This window comes from Lagopus leucura, unplaced genomic scaffold (assembly GCF_019238085.1).
Source record: "Lagopus leucura isolate 7727_CA_CO unplaced genomic scaffold, USGS_WTPT01 Super-Scaffold_100015, whole genome shotgun sequence".
Lineage (NCBI taxonomy): Eukaryota > Metazoa > Chordata > Aves > Galliformes > Phasianidae > Lagopus > Lagopus leucura.
This window is the reverse complement of record NW_024962269.1, coordinates 10,667,716-10,689,128: the sequence shown is the minus strand read 5'-3', so window position 1 is coordinate 10,689,128 and position 21,413 is coordinate 10,667,716. Positions and strand designations below refer to the sequence as shown.

General features: G+C 45.4%; 1 protein-coding gene across 5 annotated transcripts in view; it reads right to left on the bottom strand.

Moving 5' to 3' along the window:
- Nucleotides 1-21,413, bottom strand: part of NTRK3 (neurotrophic receptor tyrosine kinase 3) — a 178,058-nt gene that overhangs the window by 30,395 nt on the left and 126,250 nt on the right. For all 5 annotated transcript variants that reach the window (XM_042875619.1, XM_042875618.1, XM_042875622.1 and 2 more), the window contains 2 exons: nt 3,932-4,062; nt 580-752 (listed from right to left, as the gene is read on the bottom strand). In XM_042875619.1, coding sequence (XP_042731553.1) covers nt 580-752; nt 3,932-4,062 — 304 coding nt within the window. The remainder of the gene's footprint in view (nt 1-579; nt 753-3,931; nt 4,063-21,413) is intronic.

Below are 21,413 nucleotides of genomic sequence, written 5' to 3'. Positions count from 1 at the left end.
TGAATGGTGACTGGTGGGGGTCTAGCAATTTGCATCTCTCTAGAGGCATAGAAGGCAATTATGGCATTTCATCTGTCATTGCCCATCTTCGGGAGTAGTGAGGTGCCACTGGTTAGAAAATTTTGTCTGCTGAGATCCAGGGCACAAGGACCAAGGATGGACTGCACAGACACTGCCTGAGGCCTCTCCTAAATTTCTCCTCTCCTTTCTGAATTTAGAAGTGCGAACTGCAAATGCGAACTGCCCAGGATAGCAATCAGATGAAGGACTCCAGGAAGATCCTCTCAGGAGTATTTTAGTTCTGGTGCTATCAAACCAGTATCTGGGTGGCATGGGGAGTCATGGCTGCTGACCTTCCAGCTTCAGACTTGCAGGGGTGGGAGAAGAAACATCTGGTTTCCACAGCTCACCTGGACAACCCTTGGGACTACCAAAGAGGAAATGTTGGGGTTGGATTTCAAGCATCAAATCTGCTGAGGACCATGCACACGTCTATGGCTCTCTGGGCACCACAGATCTATGACAAGCCCCCCAGGGGTACAGCTGTGCTGCATCTGCCATGCCCTCCTTTGCACATACCTCAGGAACTTGTTCAGGTCCCCATGCTTCATGTACTCGAAGACCATGATGAGTGGATCACCATCACCACACACACCGTAGAACTTGACGATGTGCTCATGCTGCAGGTTGGTAAGCAGCTCTGCCTCCCTCTGGAAATCCTTGCGGGCTGCCAAGGTGGGGTCTTTCAGTGCCTGAAAGAAGGGACACGTATGTACGGGATGGGCAAAACCAGAGGAGGCCAAAACCAAAGGGGTGCTGGCATTGAGGAAGAGCTGATGAGGGCAGAGGAGGATAGCAACCACTGCCACCACCCAGTTGCATCGGGAGAGCTAGCAGCAGGTACTGCTGGCACCACCTCAGCATTTTGTTCCTATGTTTACCAACCCAGTGGGTCTCCAACTCATTTCCCAGGAAGCAGCAAACATGCCACAGAGGGTAATAGCTTCCAATTATTCCCAGCTTGGGCAGGATTTGTACTGGTGACCTAGGGGTGAATGGCTTCATATCTCATTATTATTAAATTCCTGAGCCAGCCAGTCCTCGCTATCTGTCTTTTATTTTGAAATAGCTGACTATACTGCCTTTATTCAGAAGATGGATTTGCCTGGCTGTGCAGTTATTGTGTGGATTTTTCAAACTGCCTCTGAAGAAGGACACTGTCAAGACTTTTCTCATAATTTTTAAAATCATGTTTTCACTCCCCGCTGTTTGTAACAGTCCCCCTGGCAGACTGATGCTGAAATCAGTATCCTAACTGAGAATATCTTGTCTTTCACGTGAGTACAACAAGCTAGGTTGCAGCCTAGCATTGCAGGGCTGCTTTGAAGATGCTGCTGTGGGTGCAGCTGCTGATAGAGGCAGGTTACCAGGCTTGAAGGCCAGCTTGTCCATGAGGAACTGGGCAGTTTCATAGGAGAGCAGAGTGTTGTCATCACAGGATATCAAGGGAGGCCACTTAGCAAAAAAAGTTGGGATGTTCAGAATACTGGACAAGATGGATGAGCTGTGAGGCCTGATGGCTGTGCTGAGTTCACATACAGAGAAGTACCGAGTCCTCCCCAGGAGCTGCTTTTCCCCATTCAGCAGATCTCCTGCAAGGTTTTACCCAAGCCTTAGGACACTTTCTCATTCCCTTTTTCTGCCCTCACCCTGCTAGGCACATGGCATAATATTATTGTAATTCTATGTCCTCTGGGATAGCTTGACTAGAGATATTTAGATGGATGATAGTTACGCTGTGCAGATGGCAAAGCATCCATCCTTATCTCAGGCACCCAATTACTTTTAGTCATTTAATATCTTCATAACTTTGATGCTTCCCATTATTTCTTTTCTCTCCAGGAAAACACTTCCCCTCCCCCATGACTCCTTTCTCCCCTTTCTCCTGTAGTTGCACATAATATTTCAGGTTGCAGCGAGTTTGGTTTCATCTCCTTCACACTCTGTCACTTCCCCGAGGTGTGAGGACTGTGACTTTGTAAATATCACACAAAATGGGATATTAAAAAAACATTGCTAAGGTTGCACAGCCTTTAGAAGTGAAGGAAACAAGAACTGGAAGTGGTAGAAGCAGGAAAGAATTATAGAATCACTAAGGTAGAAAGAAAAAGACTGAGATCATCTAGTCCAACTGTCCACCTACCACCAATAAAAGAAGATGGAGGCTCAAGGAAGAGGCCAAATCCAGAGTAAAAATGCTTCTCCTAGGAAGGTTTGGGGTGGGTTGCATTTGTGTCTCCGTCATAGAATTGCTATGTGACATCAAGCCATTCACTCTGCCTGCAGGTTGCAGTCATTGTCACAAGCTGCCAGCTCTGCTGATGCTTCCTGGGAATTTCCTGCTCACGTGGCAAGAGTGCCAGGTCTCCACAAGCACCACATTTAATGTCAACGTAGGTCTGGTATCTGCAGTCTGGCTGCAAAGGCAGGTTGGTCACTGTCCTCCAGCGAGGTGGATTCTGCCCCCTCAATTTCCCTGAGATTCTATCTGCCCTCTGCCAAATGGGGACCATGCAACCTCAGCACCCAGCTGGATGGCCGTGAAAACAAGCACACTCGCTTCTAGAGAGCTCTCAGAAACAAGAGCCGTCATCACAAAGGAGAAACCCATAGAGAAATGAAAAATATGTGTTCAGAGGACGTGCCTCGAATAGCAGCCCCTCCAGCATTGCTAACACTTGACTTTATAACCTCAACGCTTTTTGCTGACTATACTTTTTTAGTGCTTCTTAGAATGTTTTCAGAAGCAAGCTGAACAGAAGAGCAAACTTATCCATGCCATCACATCAAAAGCTGATCTGCAAGGCTGCAGTTTTTAAAGCCACTGGAAACCTGAGTGCATTTAGCCACAGTCTTTCATTGCCTCGTCCTGGCCCTAGGAAGGAGCCCCCTGGAACGCAGCAGGGACAGACCCCACATCCTAAGCAGCATGTCCTGCTGCTGCTCAGAGCTGCGGTGACCGTGGAAGTGGCTTCCACCCTCTGCTGGGCGCATGAGATCTTCAAGAAACGCAGCCAAAGCTCAGCTCAATATGTGAAGCCTTTTTTGTCCCCTTTTCTTTACTCCTTTCCATTTTTTAAAAAACCTACAACATAAAACACGGTCCAAATTAGAAGAATGCTTCCCCCCAACACAGCTGGCAAAAAGCCTGATTTCAAGGCTCCGCTCCAGTTCTGGATCTGTATGATCTGTTGGGATGAAAGGCACTCTGGAGATGTAAGCTCATAGTAGCAATTAACGGAAACAAGTTTGGATGCTGTTTCTGCCTACATGCAAATGAAGATCAGTAGAGACCTGAGAGATGGGATCGCATCGGCTGACACCGATGGGCAGATGTCAGCCACATAACTAGGTGATTAATGATGTGGGTAGCTGTGCTACCTTGGCTTTAACCAGTCCCAGAGGTGAAAAGTGCAATCTTGCAGTTCTTGCTGCCTTACTTCTTTCATCTTACAGCAAAGCTGTCCCAGCAAACTGCTCCCAGCAAACTGGTTGATCGTGCTTAGCTTTCAAGTGCTTATTTTTGCTGAGGCCTCTTTTCGTTTCATCTTCAGCAAGTCCCTTAAGAGAAGGTCCCAGTCCCTCGCAGAGGGAAGGCAGCCTCCCCACCGCTGCTACGGCTGCGCAGATCCGAGCCCTTCCAGCCCCGTTCCTCCTCCACGTCTCCTGTCCGCGTCGACAGGAAGAGAAGCTTTGGCATTGGCGAGAACAGGCGACCTTGAAGCAAAACGCTGGAACTCTGTGTGACTAAGTGGATTTACCACAATCTCCGGCATCAGATAAATCTCATCCCATAGCCCCCAGCCCTCCCCTGCCTCCCTTTCCCACGCAGCCCCTGCTGTACTCTCTGCCACTCGCCCTTGGGATTTACCTTCACTGCCACCAGCATTTTGTCATTGGTGGGGCTGAGGTTGTAACACTCGGCCAAGAACACCTTCCCAAAGGCACCTTCTCCCAGCTCCCTCTTCAAAACGATGTCTCTCCTCTTAATATGCTGGACATCTGTTGGAGGGAGGGGAGGGAGAGGGTTGAGGGAAGAACGAATCAGGGTTAATTCAGGGAATGGAAAACAATTAATTCAATTTTCTAGCAAGCCGAAATTGCTTCGCAAAAAATATCTACAGGGATCTTTTCACCCACCCACGGAATGCAGCCATCTCTGAGACGGAGCTAGGCTTATGCAAAACATCTGTGAGGAAAGTACTTGAGGTTTATCACGTTTTCACTACAACTTGAAGCAGGCGAGTCCTCAGAGGGAGGAACCTTTGGGGCAAAATCAGCTATGAAGACCTGAATCTTTCTGGAATGATCCAGGAAATAATTAATCTCCTGTGGAGCAAAGGATCCTAAGGCAAAGGTCACATACTTCTGATGCCAGGCTGGGTGAGATTAGAAGGTTGAGTTTCCAGAAGCTGTTGAATTTTGCATTTCAGTGTGGATCAGTTTAAACCTAAACTCAGGCAGATTTCTGAGCTTAAACACTGGCAAGCCAAAGTGTTCCCAAGAGGAAGAGCACCAATGACCCCAGCACCTTAGGGCACTAGCAGGAGGTGGCTGGGAGCACCGAGCACTATCCTGCAGCAATGCTTCAACCTGTATCCATCTTCCACACAACCATTCCCTCCAGGTCACCCCAGGACAAATCCCTGGTACAACAGGTGAACTCAAACCATTAGTTTCAATGATCCTTTTCACTGACATTTAGGATGTCAAGGGTTGACAGAGAACAGCAACTGAGGCTCCAGAAAGACTCAGAAGAGCCACAGCTATTAATTTAATGGAAATATAGAAGCCCATAAAGATTGGTCTGCACCAGCTGTTCACACATCACCTAACAGGGTCATTCATAAGGGCTAGATGTACCCAAGTAGTAGGTATCTACAAGGGTAAACAAATGACCAGCGAGATCTCCACAAATGCAGGGTCTTGATTAAATGCCACTGATTGCAAGGAGAGGTTGAGGGTTTCCATGCTCATTTCTGGGGATAACACCAGGGCACAGCTACATTCTGCCAAAACATTAAGCATCTTTCTAGCATCACAGTGCCCATACAGCTGCCTTGGCAATATGAAGAGGCATCTTTTTCATGCCTGAAATGGACTATGAAGGCAGCTAGAGGCAGCTGGCTATCCCTCTGTACTTCCCTTCACTGGAGCTAACTGCCTGCCTTGGAAACTGCTGCAGAACAGATCACCCACAGCTTCAGCTTCACAGTCACAGCAGGGCAGTGAGAGCTGTACACTCTTCCCCAGCACTTGGTGAGCAAAGCTGACCCATCAGAGGTCTGCTCAGGCAGGAGCATTAGATGGGACACTGCCCTCTCCCACCCTGGGGAATTCATAACTTTGAATCTTTTCCATCTCTTTCACATGCCACAGGAGCCAGTGTGAGTGGCCACCATCAGCTTGGATGCATTTTCCTTGGGACAATGTGGAAGCAAGAGTGACTGACAGCAGGTTTCACACTGGCTGCAGGGAAGCATCACGAACAGCAATCCCAGCCTACCACCAGCTCCTGCCACCCTTGATCCAGTAGGCACCAACAGTGGGCCATGAGTTCTGATGCCTCAAAGCAACCCAGGTACAACTCAACGCATCCAAAAGCCAGCAGAGTGAAAGAGTAACATCATAATGGCTTTCATACAATTAAGATTTCTCATTACGAGCTCACAAGCAGGTTTAAGAAGCTGCAATCTCTGGCCCTTTTGCTTGTTAAGGAAGATGAATGTAGCAAGATTGCATAGGCAATGGGCCTTGTAATAAATGATGCTTCTATAGAGGAATCTCATTGACCTTTTCATTAATCGTTCAATAGACTGAAAACTGTTAGTAACCAATATTAATAATATTATCAACACTAAGGAACAGAATGGAAGGCACATTCAAAATGACTTTGGTTTTGAGTCTGCAATGACAACGAGTGAGAACACATCACATGTGGACTTTGCCTTCTCCATCTAGTTTAGCTGAGTGTTTAAGGAGTACCTTGAGAAATCTGAAATATTACATGCTGAAATGTTAAGCAGTGCACTTGGGTGAGGAAAATCCTAATCTGAGAAAAGTTCAAATGCTACTATTTACTTAATAGAGGAAAAGTATTTTTTCTTCTTCCTCTTGGCATGTATTTCTATAGCACTCATCACAGTAGTATCCAGGATTTGTTGTACTGACAAGCCACGTATTTGTATTCTTTGTCTCCTGATCAGCAACAGTCAAATAATCCTGTATTAAGAAGAATCCACGTATACTTAAAAAACTCACAATCCCAACAGAAATGCAGCACTGCAATACAACTGACCTATTTAATGAGAGATTTAAAAAAATAAAAACTATCTCAGAATAATCAGTGATGGTATTTGAAATTATTAACACTTTTCATAATTGGTAACATCGTGAGAACTGAAGTAGACCTCTCTTCCCAAACTCCCTGAGGTCTTGCCCCAAATTTTCAGCTCCCAATTTTGCTTCTCAACAACGTCTTAATAAATGATGAGACATTTCTGAGAGCCAGCGTCCAGACTGTGTAATTATGTCTACATTATTAAAATAATATCCCATCTGTCTTCAAAACCCAGATTTCACAGCAAGTTGTTAGGGTCACCTGTGAAGCTTCAGGGAAAACGCATATGAAGAATTTAAGGAGATATTATGGCAGAAGGAGATGAACCAAAGGAGGAGTAACCCTTTTGAGATAGCAGACCCACGCAGCGCTGCTGGATTAAGAGTAAACTTGGATGGTTATGAAAAACATATATATAATAGGTCCGGGAAGTTGAGCAGTTAGACAGTAACTGGACAATCTTAATGGACAGTCAGAAAAGCTCTTTTGCTGATCATAATTTCTCTCAACCTTGAAAGGCCGTAAATTTTCCATCATAGTATTTCAGGCACAAATGGAATAATAAGCGAGTTATAATAAATTGCCTTTTCACATGCTATAGGCTTAAAATACTGAAGTTTACATCAAATTCTCCCATTCACAGTGAGATCAGCGCCGTGATTAATCCTGCATTATTATTAAATATGAGCTTTAAACACAAAGCACTGACAAAGCGTCCCGGCGCTGTACAAATGGCTGTTATTGCTCTAACCTTGCATCTATTCTCTGCTTGTCTGTCCTGGCTGTAATTCATAAGGAAGGCCGAATAGCCATGAAAGATGCTGTGCTGCAAGGGCACCTGGGAGGTTCATCTGCATAAATCTGTTTATGTCCTCCTGGAGGAAGCAGAGCCCTGTCTGATAAACAGCTGGTGTTTATTTGTTTTAGGCAGGCACTGGTGTGCTAATCCGTCTCAGCTGCCTTGTGGTCAGCCCTGCTGACAAGGTGTAGGCAAACTGCCTTCCCATAAGCACCGCTCTCTTATTTTCCTCTCCCCTTGTACCATTAACTTATAAAAACAAGCCAACCAGACAGTTCAAAGGAAGAATCTATGCAGGAAACACTGCAAGACCCGACAGGAAAATAACCAGACTTGACAACATGATGGGAACTCATTCAAGGCTGTGCTGTATCTACAGGAAGGATGGGAATGCACAGCACTGAAGTAACTCTGGCTTAAAATGAAACATATTGCAGTCCTTGTTTGAGGATTACTATATCACTGTCTGATAGAGAAGGAGAGCCAGGCAGATCCTTCACCTTCTTTCTTGTCCATCAAGGCAAACACACGGAGACCACGTTTCAACCCTCACCTCCTCTGTTACTTTGCATAACACATGAAGCACACCAGGCAACAGCTGACCTGCAGGTTGGGAATGCCCCACAGCATCAGTTCAATCGTGTTGCCACGTGGGTAAGTAAGGCTGTTAGCAAGAGGGCAAATCGGAGAGGCTGCATTTCCTTTTACAAATTGCTTCCAGAGCAGAAAGCTTTCCTCTTCTCTATAAGATTCAAGGCAGAAGGGTTGCGGCCTTGGATCTGCAATGGGATCTTACCTAACCTCCACTGAACCTTCTGCAGAATGGATGGCTTGATCTGTGCTTCAAGTGCATTCAGTCAGAAAAGCGGCTGTCTAAAAACGGCAACTTCTTCCTCCCTGTATTTGTTCCCATGTGTCCCTTACTTGCATCTGCTTCTGTTCTTGACACAAACATATTCTAGTTTGCTAACCTTGCAGGCCCAGCACAACCAGGGATATAAAGGAAGAGAAAGAAGGGACAAGATGAATTCTACATTTCTCATGCATCATGATAGTGCTTCTGCACCAGCCCCCGGGAAGGGGCCTGAAAAAGCCAGAACTTTTTTGCTTACATGACTGATCCAGTGACTCTTCACCCATCTTTTACACTCGTATTACAGATTCTGTCTTATATGTGGCAAAGTCAAGGCAGAAAGACACCCCTTCAACTTAGAAATCCCAGGTAGAGCTTGTAGGGCCAGTAGCAGACAGCGTGCAGTGAAAACAATGTTTTTCCAATAGCAACTGCATTTCAATCACACGAGAACAAATCAGCAACTTGCATGGGCCTATTTCATGAATCTAATATACCAATTATCGTCTCAATTTGGTTTCCAATTTCCAATTCAGTCCTGGGGGTCAGGAAAGGAAGAGAAGGGTTCAACGATGCTGCAAATACTGCATTTGAGATTCCCATCACAGCCAGCATCCTTAAAACCACAGTTTGATAATACTCCTGAAACCTGGCTGCGCATGATGCAGTGTTTCAACACAGATGACTACAGTGGGAGGTAAATGGACAAATCAAACTCCAAACAGAGTAAACCATGAACAGTGACAGTACCTACGTTGCAGCAAAATGCAAAACAACTTAAGTTGGATGATGTGTTCCAACTGGAACTAGATCTGAAATTAATTCCTCACACCTCCTCCTTTCCAACTCCCAAGCAGCAGCCTAGCTAGGTGCTGTATTTCCAGCGGATTTCTTTTCCTTGGACTCTCAATTCACAAATAACATGCAGCTTCCTAGGGAAACAGAAGAAATCCATGGAAACCTTCTCTTTTACTTTTGCTACCCTCTACCATCAGCAGCTTTCTCTTATAGCCTAGAAATGACCAGTATCAATTTTCTGTTGGTTTCACCCCCTTTACATACAGCTGTTTTCTCCAGAGAGAGCTGTTTTCCTGCTTCTGTCATCATCAGCTCCTCCCTCCCTTAGCTTTGTCACTTCTTGCCATTTCTTCTTGCTTGGCCTGGCCTCCTGTTTCTTACCTTTCTTCCTGCTCAATCCCTCTTTTAAAACAGACTTCTTTCAGGTGTGTTTGCAGGATATCCTGATTGGAGTGTGATCTACGACTCTTTGTGGTAATGGCCTCAATTTCATGAGCTTCTAAAGCCTCATTTGCATCAACAACACGGTGTAAATGATAACAATGATATTTTTTCAGCAGTGGCTGAGTCATTTGCTGTAACAACTAATTTATGCCAAAGAATTGTCTCTCCTTTTTTTTTTTTTCTTTATACACAAGTTGTCCACAAGAAAAGGTAGCGAACTTCTGTTAGTCAATATGATTCATTCACTTCTCTGACTCACTGCTAAAATAATTCTTATAAATAAATCCTGCATAACTTGCCTGCTCCACGACAATTAAAAACAAATAAACCAGGCTCACAATTTGCGCTGGAAATGGTGTCATTAAGACATGTAACTGCCAAACGGAGCACCTTCCTTGCCAGGCAGTCAATTGTGATCTGGACAAGAGTACAGATCAGGTAGGGCCAGATCAAAAAGCTTTGCACTGGAGGGCTGATAAGTCATTCTCTTACAGACCTGTCTCGTAGCGAGAGAAGATAATGCATAGCCTAGCTGCACAGAGTCTGAGTCTCCCTCTTGGCCTGCTGCAAATCCATCAAAGTCAATCGAGGATATTGATTTCAATTGCAGACTGCTCTGAAGTAGATGTAAACAAAGAGAGAATCAGTCTCACAAAATTATAAAAAACAAATGAAGAAGTAAGTGGGCCGTTTCTTAACTCCACACAGGCTCTGAGCACGTAGCCTTCCACTCCTGGTGGCTTTTCTCCCAGCTCTGATATGATCAACCTTTGTGAAAAGGCCCAGGTACATGCTTATGGCTGCTCGGCTCTGTGCCCAGACACTGGTTCTTTGCCAAGCTCCTCTGTCAAGGCACCCTTTTAAGGACTCAGGTTCAAAGTAGTCATGACTATAAGCACCAAGCAGTACTGAGAGTCCTTTCAAAATGACCCCAAACCCATGGGGTTTGATGGAAAGCATATCTGAATCTCCAGGACCTCCATGGAGCGGACATAATTCTTGGCTGAGCCACCTGGATGCCCGCCCTTGGGAGCAGCAGGATTCTTCCCTCCCACTGCTTTGCAGACCCTGCAAGACCACCTTGCTCAGAGCACTCTGCACCGCTGAGGCTGTATTTCAATCTTGCTAATCCTGGATGACAGCTCTAATAGGACCTGTAGCCTGGATCTCTGATCCTTTCAAAATACCTTCCATCCACCAACCGTACTGCTTACAATCAGGACATCATCAACTCCTTTGCTGTTGCAATACCATAGGGAGAGGAAGCACTGACCCAAAGAGCTGCCTCTTCCTCATCAGCTCACTCCAGCCAGCCTTGACATACTGAAGAACTGCTATTCAGCCAACCAGCTCCCCAGCTGAGCAGAGTGCTTTGATTAGCAGCACAGAGTGACTGGATTGGCACCTGCTGCATCCCTAGCCCTGGTATCAGCCACACAGCAGCAGCAACAGCCATAGCATGTGCAACATGCTCTGAGTTAAATGTGAGCACTGAGGGACATGTGCGTGTAGGAGCTGAGAGGAAGGCAAGATGCAACCACAACTTCAACCAAAAGATCACCAGGTGCATGCCTAGATCCCACACTGCACTAAAAACCATCACCTTGGTTAGGCAGCAGGCAACATGGGCTGTTGTAACACACCTGCCAAATTTAAACCCAAGCCCAAGCAAAATTTCATTTTCTTCATTTAAAAAAAGAATCTGAAAAACATCAGTGATACTTAAATGCATTTGGTACTGCCCCACAAACGCTTTCTAAGGGAAAAACTTGTCCCAGCTTCAACTATCCAAAACTCCTATAAAAACAGTACACCATTTCAAGCTTCTGTCATCCATTTCAGTCCTGTAAGTCAGAGTGAAAAACAGTTGGTGATTATTTTTACAACAAGAATGAGATACATCATCCCATGGCTACTGGGTGCAGAGCAATCTCAGCTGGGACACACAACAGTTTGCAGAGGCCTGTTGATGCACAGCTAACTTGGGAAGATGGCACATGTTGAGATGTCCTCAGGTGAGACAGACACCCCTTGTGCCTACCCATGTTCCTCCTCAGCTCCCATGGAAGCAATAACACCAGGACTAAAATCTTATTAATGTTCTAGATGAAAAGCTTAAAAACAGAGCAATGCTTCCATTATCTCTTGCCTCCTCTCAAGGAATTTCTGGCTGACATGAGACTGCAAAGCCAATCTGCTTCTCCAGCTTCAGCAGCCCATCTCCTGAGACATCCAGCACCAACTCCACATTCTGAGGGGATATTCGGGCTCTACCTTTTGAATAAGAGGGTTAAATATACAACTGGGCTCTTCTGAGGAGCAAAAGAAAGGTAGAATGACGAGAGTGGGCTGCTGAGGTCTTTGCATTGGGTAAATGCCCAAGAGCCCCATGACAACCATAAGTGGAAGTTTGCACAAAGCATCGTCTCATTGACTCAGTGGTTCATTCCAGCAGCTCTCCAAAGCAGGGACGAGGATTCCTGGCAGGGTGGGAGGAAAAGAGGTTGAGAGAAGGGAAGTGAGTTGTTCTGGCAAATGTGTTTTCTTTCCACCAGCCAGGCCCCTCAGTCCCCTGCTGCCAGAGCACTCAGAATAAAACATTAATTCAATACCACACATTTAATTACACATTATTTGAAAGTGAATTTATTTAACGGAGGAAAATAGTCTTCAGAGAGCATCTGCCTCTCTCAGACTCATGCGTCTGCAGGGAGGGGGCTTGGAGAGGAGATAGGAGGAATAATGGTTTGTTTTACATCAGCAGCTATTGCTGTTCAGCTCAGCCCTTCAGAAAGGGAGATTTTAAAGAGATAGAGTTGTGCTTTGCAGAAACTTACCAGATGATTTGATTTTCCAGCTACTTTTCACTTGATTGGAAAGCGCTGCTGCAGACAGATATCACTTGCCTTTCTTTTTTTATTATTTTTCCAAGGGAAGGGAGGGATTACTGGTGGAGGGATGGAGGAGGAGCGGCTGCCCCTCAAGAGCCCATGCAGTAGTCAGATTTCAGGCTTAGGGCTTTAACAACGCAGTAATCAGACATTTAGCAGCATCCTATTGCTGAGATGGATAATCACAATAAAGCTGGAAGCGACCAGCTCTCAGCAGCCTTAAGACTGTCTCCCACCGGGAATGCAGAGGCTTACCTTCTGCCCCCAAGCTCTCAGAGCCTCTTGGTTATTGGCTTCCCCAGCATGCAGATTCACCACCACAGCTCTGCTCATGCTGCTCCAGCTAGGACCAAGTGATCTCTACCGCCTGGTACCAAGGCTTGCATTGCAGTCAGATCCCCACTGCAGAAGAATGGGGAAGCTCCAGTACCTGGCACAGGCATCCCTTCCACGGCTGCATACAAATCATGCTGAACTGTTTCAAAGCCAGAGAAGAGCTGCTGGACTCATGAGAGTCTTTTTCCCCAAAGGATATTCCACCCACTCCTTGATTTGGGAGCAGCACCAAAACCTCCCTCCTCTTATTGACAGCTTTGATGAGACAGCAATTCCCAGCCGGTGTGACGGAGAACCCCACCTCTAGTAAACAGGCAGTGGGTCCTTCTGATGCTTACTCCTGCAACGGTGAATCTTTGAGCACTGGATGTCCCAAGGTGAACCCATTGCTCTTTTCAGTCCCAGCAGTCACTCAGCCACACTGCAGTATGCATGTGGACACAGGTAGACATTGCAGCGCTGGGTTTGGGGCTCAGCGTTAAGATTTTCCTTGCAATTTTGAGGATGGAATTAGTTTGGATACTGCTGTTTCAATGTCGTCCACTTTCTGGACTAATCCATGGTTTGAGGTTCTAGAGACTGGCTCTGCTTCACCTGATTCTGCTGCCACTGTCTTCCATTATCAGCTCCTAACCTTACCCTGCCCCTACCACAAATGCTAAAAATCTCCTCACACAACAGTTTCAGATGTACTGAATACATCCTGGGGAGGGGGCTTAGTTTTTTGTGTTTTCAAACCAGAGTAGCTCCAGGTAGGCTGGAAATCCTTCTGATCTCATCATAATCACAACGGAAAAGAACAAATTTGGATAAAATGTAGCATTTTCTGCTCTTGCTTTGTTTTCTCTTTTGCTTTCACTCCTGGAAACTCTGGATCCCTCCATCTTTGCCTGCCCCATGCCCAGTCCTTCTCCCACTGAAGATTTCCTTTGGTGGTTGTTAACAAGTGGCTAATGCAGCCAAACTCATGGAACAAGAAAATTCCAGAAGCGAGGCCGTACAGAGTGAAAACACGAAGTGCTGAAAGACAGAGCTCAGGCTCAAGTTATGACTTCATTAAAAGCCTTTCTCCAATTTGCCCAATTTCCATCTCTCTCCTTCCTCTCCCTTCCTTCTCGCCTCCTCCAACTCCCTTTCTCCTAGGACTGACACAGGAGGTGCACTTCTGTCTACGGCTTGATGAGGTGTTCCCTCAGACTCATGTTTTCCTAACACCTCAAACAGACCCTTGCTTTGTCTTTGTTTCTGCCTGGGGTTTCCTTGGTTCTCTCACTACTCGTTCTGTTTGCACAACGCCATCCCTTTTTTCAACTTGCCAACTCCTCCCGCTGAAGGAAACCCCCGAAGGAGGAGTAATGCGAGACAACTCTGCCTGCTGGGCTCCAAAATTACAGTACAAAAGAATTAGCTAATCTGATAGGGACAGCAGCTGCTCCTCATTGAGACATCCAAGTCCAGGGGGTTCTGGGCTTCTTCTCCGTTTGCTGCTGTTTGAGTTAGTCACAGGTAGGACTTGATGAATGTTGGACTGGTGCTTCTGTAATGTTTAATACGAAGAGAAATCCCCCCGTCCTTTTCAGGACTACTTAAGAAACCACATGCTCTTATTAGGACACTGCTCTTTGTTCCCTGATTTTATTGTATCTCCCCATGTCCTGCCTTTATTATAATTACAAAAGAGATTCTGCCGTGGTTTATTGTCTCTGACTTTCCCAACACAGGGAGAAAACAGGGTAATAAAACACCATAAATTTGTCCATTTTCTGTCTGCCATTCTTCAGCAATGTCTCGCACCATTATGAGCCAGACGGTTGGGGTAAATTTTCACAGAAGAACATTAAAAATTGTACTGTGTGCAGAAGGAAAAAGAAATTTGTCGAGTTTTCTCTTGTGCCAAAACACCAGTGTCTGCACCAGGGGAAAAATAACTGGTTAATTCTTCTTACGGACCGTGGTGAGACTCAAGAAAATATTCTGCAGTGCTGGTAGCCTCAGAAGACATGATTAATTGCAGATGGTGAAAAGGTGCATGTTCAGCTTTAACTGAACTATGTGTGAGGATCGGATGAATGCTAAGTTGGTATTCAAAACATATGGGGAAGGAACCTACAAGGCTCTTCAACTACAAAAGCAAGATTATGTATATATATATACGTATATATATACACATTCATGTGTATATCATATATGGATTAACAGCTTAAGTTTAAAACCTGTGTATTGAAGTTTTATAGCAAGAATATACGGCTAGTGGAAGAGAGCAAAATAAGCAAGATTGCTGTGGAAGGAGGAAAAGGGAAATAACATTTTGCAGATAGCTGAGGAAGCAAAGGCATGAAAGGGATCTTCACTGCACCCTGCAAGGCTGGTAATAGTGATCTGTGGATGGATATATGTGGGTGGTGTTGCAGGGCACAGAGCAGGGAATAATGGTGGAATGATCTCTATAATCCATCTGTTTTTTTCCTTCTTACTTGCCTTGGACAGGAGTTGTTTAATCGGAAAATGGCTTGAACAACAGTATTTATGTTGCTTTCCTGAATTGTCTTAATTAGAGGGCTACCAGCAGATACTGGGATGGTAACGTGGAAAAATCAGAGGCCTATTTCCATTCATTTACTCCACCAGGCTGCCTGCAAATCCTGTTTCATGATTGCAATCTGAGCTCGGACAGTGATCCAGCTTGTATTTTACAGGTCATTCTGTTGCCTTTTCTTTATCAATCGAGTTTAAATCAAGCCCTTAACCTTTTCTCAGGGCAGAGATTGTTCAAGTGATGGGCAAACCCACACACATTAGTATCTGAGAACAGATGAGCACCCAAAGTTCAAAACTTCACTTGCATCTGCACAGCCTGCAAACAGGGCTCATGTCCAGTCTCTGTCACAAGGTCTCCAGACTAGAAATTGGAATTGTAGAGAGAGAAGACAAAATTTTAAAACAGCAAAGGTAAAAAGAATTACTGAGCTGTTCAAAATGACATCTTCCTTCTCTTTGCTCCTTCCAGAAAGGAAAAGATTCTTGTGCAGTCCAGTTTGTTTCATTTATCCTTTCTTCATATGCAAAACAGCTTCTCTGTTGCCTAACCTGCAGTCTCCCCATGTGCCATCTCCTCTGCTGTGGGAGTATTCCCTGCGCTGCTCATAGCATTGCAGGAGGGTCCACTTCTCTCTCTTGGGATTCCTCTCTTAAGCAAACCCCAAAGAGGAGATCATTGGGCAAGCGCAGGACCTTGGCCATGCTTGGTGCTGATGGACTCTGATGGACTCCCATCCATGGTGTTGCAGTAGAGGTGACTCTGTCTCCTGCTTTCAGTGCTCCCTTGCAGGCCATTAGCAGGCATTACGAATAACACAAATGATTAAAACTGACCTCCAGGATACATCACTCTCAACCTCTTTCCAATTGGAAACGCTTCCAGCAATAACAATAGCTTCTTTCTGTCTTACGCTCTTCGGACAAGATTGCTTTGCAGACTTATTTTAAATGCCACACCAACCAATGTTTCTGCCTTCAGTCATTAATCTGTGGTGCCAGTCCTTGTCAAATACTTGCTGAAAGTCTCAGTGAATTATATCTGCTGAATTTCCCATACAGATAAATGTACAGTGGCAGCTGGATCCTTGGGGAACCCCAGCAAATCAGGTCAGTGTGGTCTCCCAGTATTTCAAGCCACGCAAGTTTGGCCTTCACAGGGTGTTGTCTTCCCAGACGTTCTTCCACAGCATCCCTTTAGGTTTAAGATTTCCAAGAACTTCCCAGAGCAGACATTAAACAAGACCACATCTTGTCCCCATTATGCCCACCACCTTCCAACTCTCATCAATCAGGTCCATTTTAGACATGCAAATTAAAATGTTAAAGAAGCTCAGTGAGTTGTGTGCATGCTCACAGGTGTGGATATTACAGGATGTGCTCTCCATCTGTAGGGGATGCTCACCTTGTCTGGTGCCCTTCAGCAGTTGGCCACTGATATGAGGAGAGCTTCCTCTTCATCCTCATAAAGTTGGTTGCAATTCCAGAAGATGAAAAGCATTTAACAATCCTTTTCTCCTCTTATCACTGACATAAGCTGGCTTTTGTTCTCAGTGGCCGGTCTAAGTTCTCCATACATCACTCCTGAGATAAGCACTCACTTCTCTTCTCCATACCCTCTGTATCAGCTCAATGTTCTCCAAGTCAACCCTTGCTGTGATAGTAATTTCACTGTCTCTCACTGTCTCATTTTTGCGTGCAAAAATACCTCACTGTTTGATATATGCCCTTGGCATCTCATATGCCTTTTGCTTTCCATCCCTTTGTTTTCTCTCCACTTTCTTCTTCCTCCTTCTGTCGTCCCTGTGATATTTCAGCAATGCCCCATCATGATCTCTCCATCTCTTCCATAACCAGCCCATGAATCTCATTCTTTCCATTCCTTCTTTTACTTCCTTTCCTTTTTACTAGACTGAATGTTTAGAGCAGCCTTCCCAACTGGACCTTAAAGACCCGCATTAAAGCTCGGCCAGCTTTCTCAACTCATTTTGCATTCCCTGTGCACCTGCTCGCTGAAAGGCCAGTGGTTTCATACGGCTGCCCTTTCCACAGACCCTCCTCAGCACTTCAGCTCTGCAGGGAATATAATCACTGCATCCTAGATGCTCTTCAATTTCAAGTGTATTTATTACAGCTGCTCAATTTCCTTTAATCTGCTTTTTCTCTTTCTCCTCCCCCTACGATTGCCTTCTTTTCACTGCAGTAGAAGTACACTGCAGGAGGCTTTTCCCTCTGCCCCTCACTGCCTGCTCCAGACCTATCCCTGCACTGATTCACACTCTGCCCTATGCACTGATTATCACTCGTTACCCATGTGGCTTCATGAACATGCTGGGCCCTTTGGAAACAAATGCAAACACCACACAGAGCTGCTCCCACTGCTGAACCCATAGGACAGGAGGGAGAGAAGAAACACTTCCATGCACAAATCACCTGTGTCATCTGCACTGAGGAACTCTCCTGCAACAGCAAAACCACAACGACAGAGATTGCCTGTGTCTGCCAGAGCCTTGTAAAACAGCATACTGCTAGGGGTTTGAACTGTGTTCTTATGTAGGGAATGCAGATCCCATAGGAAACAAAGTTGAGCATAAAACCACAAACATCCCTGCAGAGCTGGAGCAGCCAGAAGAGCTCCAGTCGACATGAAAGACAGCTATATGCTTTCCTATATGTTAAGCTATATGTTATAAGCTATAACACATGCACACGGTGGTTTAATTGGTGTATTAATGTATTACAATGCTGACACAAACAAACAGGGACTGCTTTCACAAGCTAGAAAATCCTTGAGTATGCTGTAATTAGCTGGGCTTGTTAAAGCACTTAATAAGCAAGAGACGGCATGTGTCTGATGGCCCTGCACCTTGGCTCAGTGGGAAAGCCAGGCAAGAAGTGCTTAAATATGAAATGAGTTCAGTGCTGAGATGAACTCATAAGAAATATTACTCCATCTCCGTCACAAAGAGCTTCTGACCAGAACAGATGCATCAGATACCAGTGCCAGTGTCACAGGCTTCCCTGGTCACAGTCCCCATGCCTCCCTAGGGCCTCGTTCCTGCCTGGCTACACACTCCCATGTGCTCCTCCAGGCATCAGCTTGGAGATGGCAACATCTTGTGTCTCAGTTTCCCTTTCTGAGAATGGCCACCATACTATAGCCTCAGCCATAGCAAGTCTAACTATTGATTACAAAGGTTCCTCAACATTCTTTCTCAGGCAGTTTATTGAGGACTATCAAGTATTTAGCAGTATGTTGGCCTCTAGCATGAGGTGGGATATGGCTACACAACACGGCGGTCTTGCCTCAACTGTCACCAGTGCACTAAGAGTCCCAAAGTAACAAGAGGTGGGAAATCACCCAAAATGCAGCCCAAAAGCTCTTTGTCCAACCAGCATTATCAGGACCCCTGCTGTGAGTACCCTTTTCTCACTCCCTGAGGAGCCTCAGGAGAGGTGAAAACGCAGCAAGGGTTACACAGCATCCCTGAATGCAGAACGGGCAGGCCATGCCTTTGTTTTATTCCACATTTCAGCATGCACACAGCCCAGCCCATGCACTCCACAGCCCCACTGGCTCTGGGCAGTGCTGAGTTTGCTCCTTCCCTCTACATCCCTAAGCACAGCAGCAGCTTTGAGAGGGAGGGTGGAGAACAACCCTTAAACACACCTTCCATGCAGCCTATCACAGGCCTTAGCATCTCTGTGGCTATTCCTAGATCCCTATTGGATTCTTTTCATCTTTGTTCAGCCTCCTGTTCTACTGCTGAACCCCAGGCCTGCTGCCTCCAAGCTTCCTCCAAACGCTGCATTCATCCATTTTTAAAGGTGACCTTCCAACTTTAAAGGAAGTTTGCAAGCCTCACTGTCTTCACTTGCCCTCTCCTTTTCAACCGGCTTTTTATTATGAATTGAAAGAAGCTCGAAAGGTTTCTCTATTAAAAAATAAAATCTTTAGGAAGAGCACAACTTTCCCCACCACTTCTCTCCCAGTTTTTGCAACAGCCTACTTGCCTGTCTCAGCACTCGCTGCAAGCTGCCAGCTCTCATGCTGAAACCACCCCATCCCCACGGATGCCCGCATCCGCACTCCCCTGCCTTGTGCTGTCACTGCAGTTTGGCAAAGCTGTGCCCTGAAATCCTCCAGGTAAAAAACAACCTTGGAGGAGGCAGGGGTGGAAGCGGGGTTATTTTTAAGTTGGATCACACTAACAACCTGGGTTAGACTGCGGCCTCATAAGCTCTCAGGCTGCCACAAATGAAGGGCAGCAAATAAATGTCCTCTTTATCTCACCTTGCTGCCAAAGCTGCATCCTACCAGCCTTGGAGCCATGTAGTGATGGAAAAGGAAGGTGTCTCCAGCCCTTAGCATTAATAATGTCACTCTTACCAATAAACTGGTCGCAGTAATTAAATAGGCAGTAACAAAGCAATAAACAGCATCCTGTTGTTGTCATGCACCATTCAGCCATTTAATCAGGGCAGACAGGGCCTGAATTCTTACAGAAATATAACTGAGGTAGGGAAACCAAAGTTTTATAAAATGAAATCTCAACTTCCAGCCCTTCTCTTAGATTACTATTTCAAACAGAAAACAAATACACAAACCAATCAACCAGTACCCTCTGCCATCCGAGCTTTCACTTTTTTGACTCTGAGTTCTAGTGCTGAGATGATATTGGTTATCTTCAATGTTTCTCTTTGCCAAAAGGTCAGGACATCACAAACCAGTGCTATGCAGCAACACTCTGGATTTAATCATTGGCATCAGCCTCCATCCAAGAAACATAGATGCTTTCTGTGCTACAACCACTTGACTGCCAGGAACCACCAAGCTTCATTCACCATCCAAGCCCATGTGCCTGGCAGCCCTGCTGTGCTCTCATATACTAGTACGTATTCTTTACTTCTTTAAAGACCAACCAACAAGCAGTAAAACAAGTGGCAGAGCAGATCAGATTTGTCTACTAAAAATAGGGAAGTACTTTAATTACGCTGTCTTTAAGAGGAGGGAGGGTTTCCCAAAGCAAAATCAGAATCAGGAGGATAAGGTGCTAGCAGGTCAAAATTTAGTACAATAAATAATGGAAGGTTCCTTGCCTCAGACCCTCAGCGTTTCCTCAGTTCTGATGCTGGATTTCATCCTTGGGATATGAATGGAATCTTAAAATATAAATATAATCCTTATTCCTAGAAGAAAAGTCTTTATTCAGGGGTTGTGAGGGAGCAGTGTGTCTGATGCCTGCACTTGGGCTGGGATCTCCCTTGGGAAAGGACCCTCATGGCTTCCTGCTTCTTTCTGGACCCAGAAGCTACTCTGAACTTGAAGCTGAACTGTGGAAGAGCTCAGCTCTGTCGCTGTGACACAGGATGTGCTTGCTGCTGAGGGTCCCAAGAACTGCGCACTTGAATAATGACTCTGAGCCAAGATCTCATCCATCCCCAGCAGCAAGTGTACAAATACCACCAGTGCACTACAAGAGATTTAAAGGATTTATGCAAGACTACAGAAGGGGAAGCTGCAGCAGAAACTTACCTTGATATCACATTAATCCGCGGAGGACTTCATCCTGACTTCCATTTCTCTGCCTTGGGCAGATGATCTCATTTACCACTGGTGTCTCTTCTCTTGGAAACCCCATACAACATTTCTGCCAACAATATTTAATTCCTAATGTGCATGCAGACGCAGACATACACACAACTCTGCTCCAAGACCAGCAAACATTGACTCAGATCTCCAGACATTAACATTACTTCAGGAAATTCCAAGGATGTAGTGCCAAGGTACCCTCCTTTCCAACCAATAACTCCTCCCAATGCTGATGGATCTGACAGCTGGCAAACCTGAGCTTCAGAGTGTCATAAGGTAATGCACAGACCAGTTCCAAAAGGTCATTAGAGGGATCATCCAAATAGTGGTTCTTTCAGGATCAAGGAGCCAGGTTTATGTTGCATCTACAGCTCACCAGTACTGCTCATTCTTGCTGTTTGGACTCTTAGATAATTCCTTCTTTATAAGGGATGTTGTCATTCCTTACTCATTCAGGGATTCCCAACAAATGCTCAGGAGTCTTCTTTATTTCCTAACGGTCTCTCTGCTATTTTGGTGGGAGATATTCTCCTTCCTTTGCAAAACTAAGTATCAATCTGCCCATGTTCTTTGAGGCTGAGGCCAGCACCACTGGTTCTGGGGAAGGACATTTGGCACAAGATTAGATACTTCATGCTCTACAGTCACGTAAGAGTGCTTAAGGACATACACAGAACAGAACCCAACTCTCAGGAATCCCCTCTGTTATTAACAGGATTAAAAGGAACCTGCTAGTCACAGAGCAATATTTTCATTCGAGATAT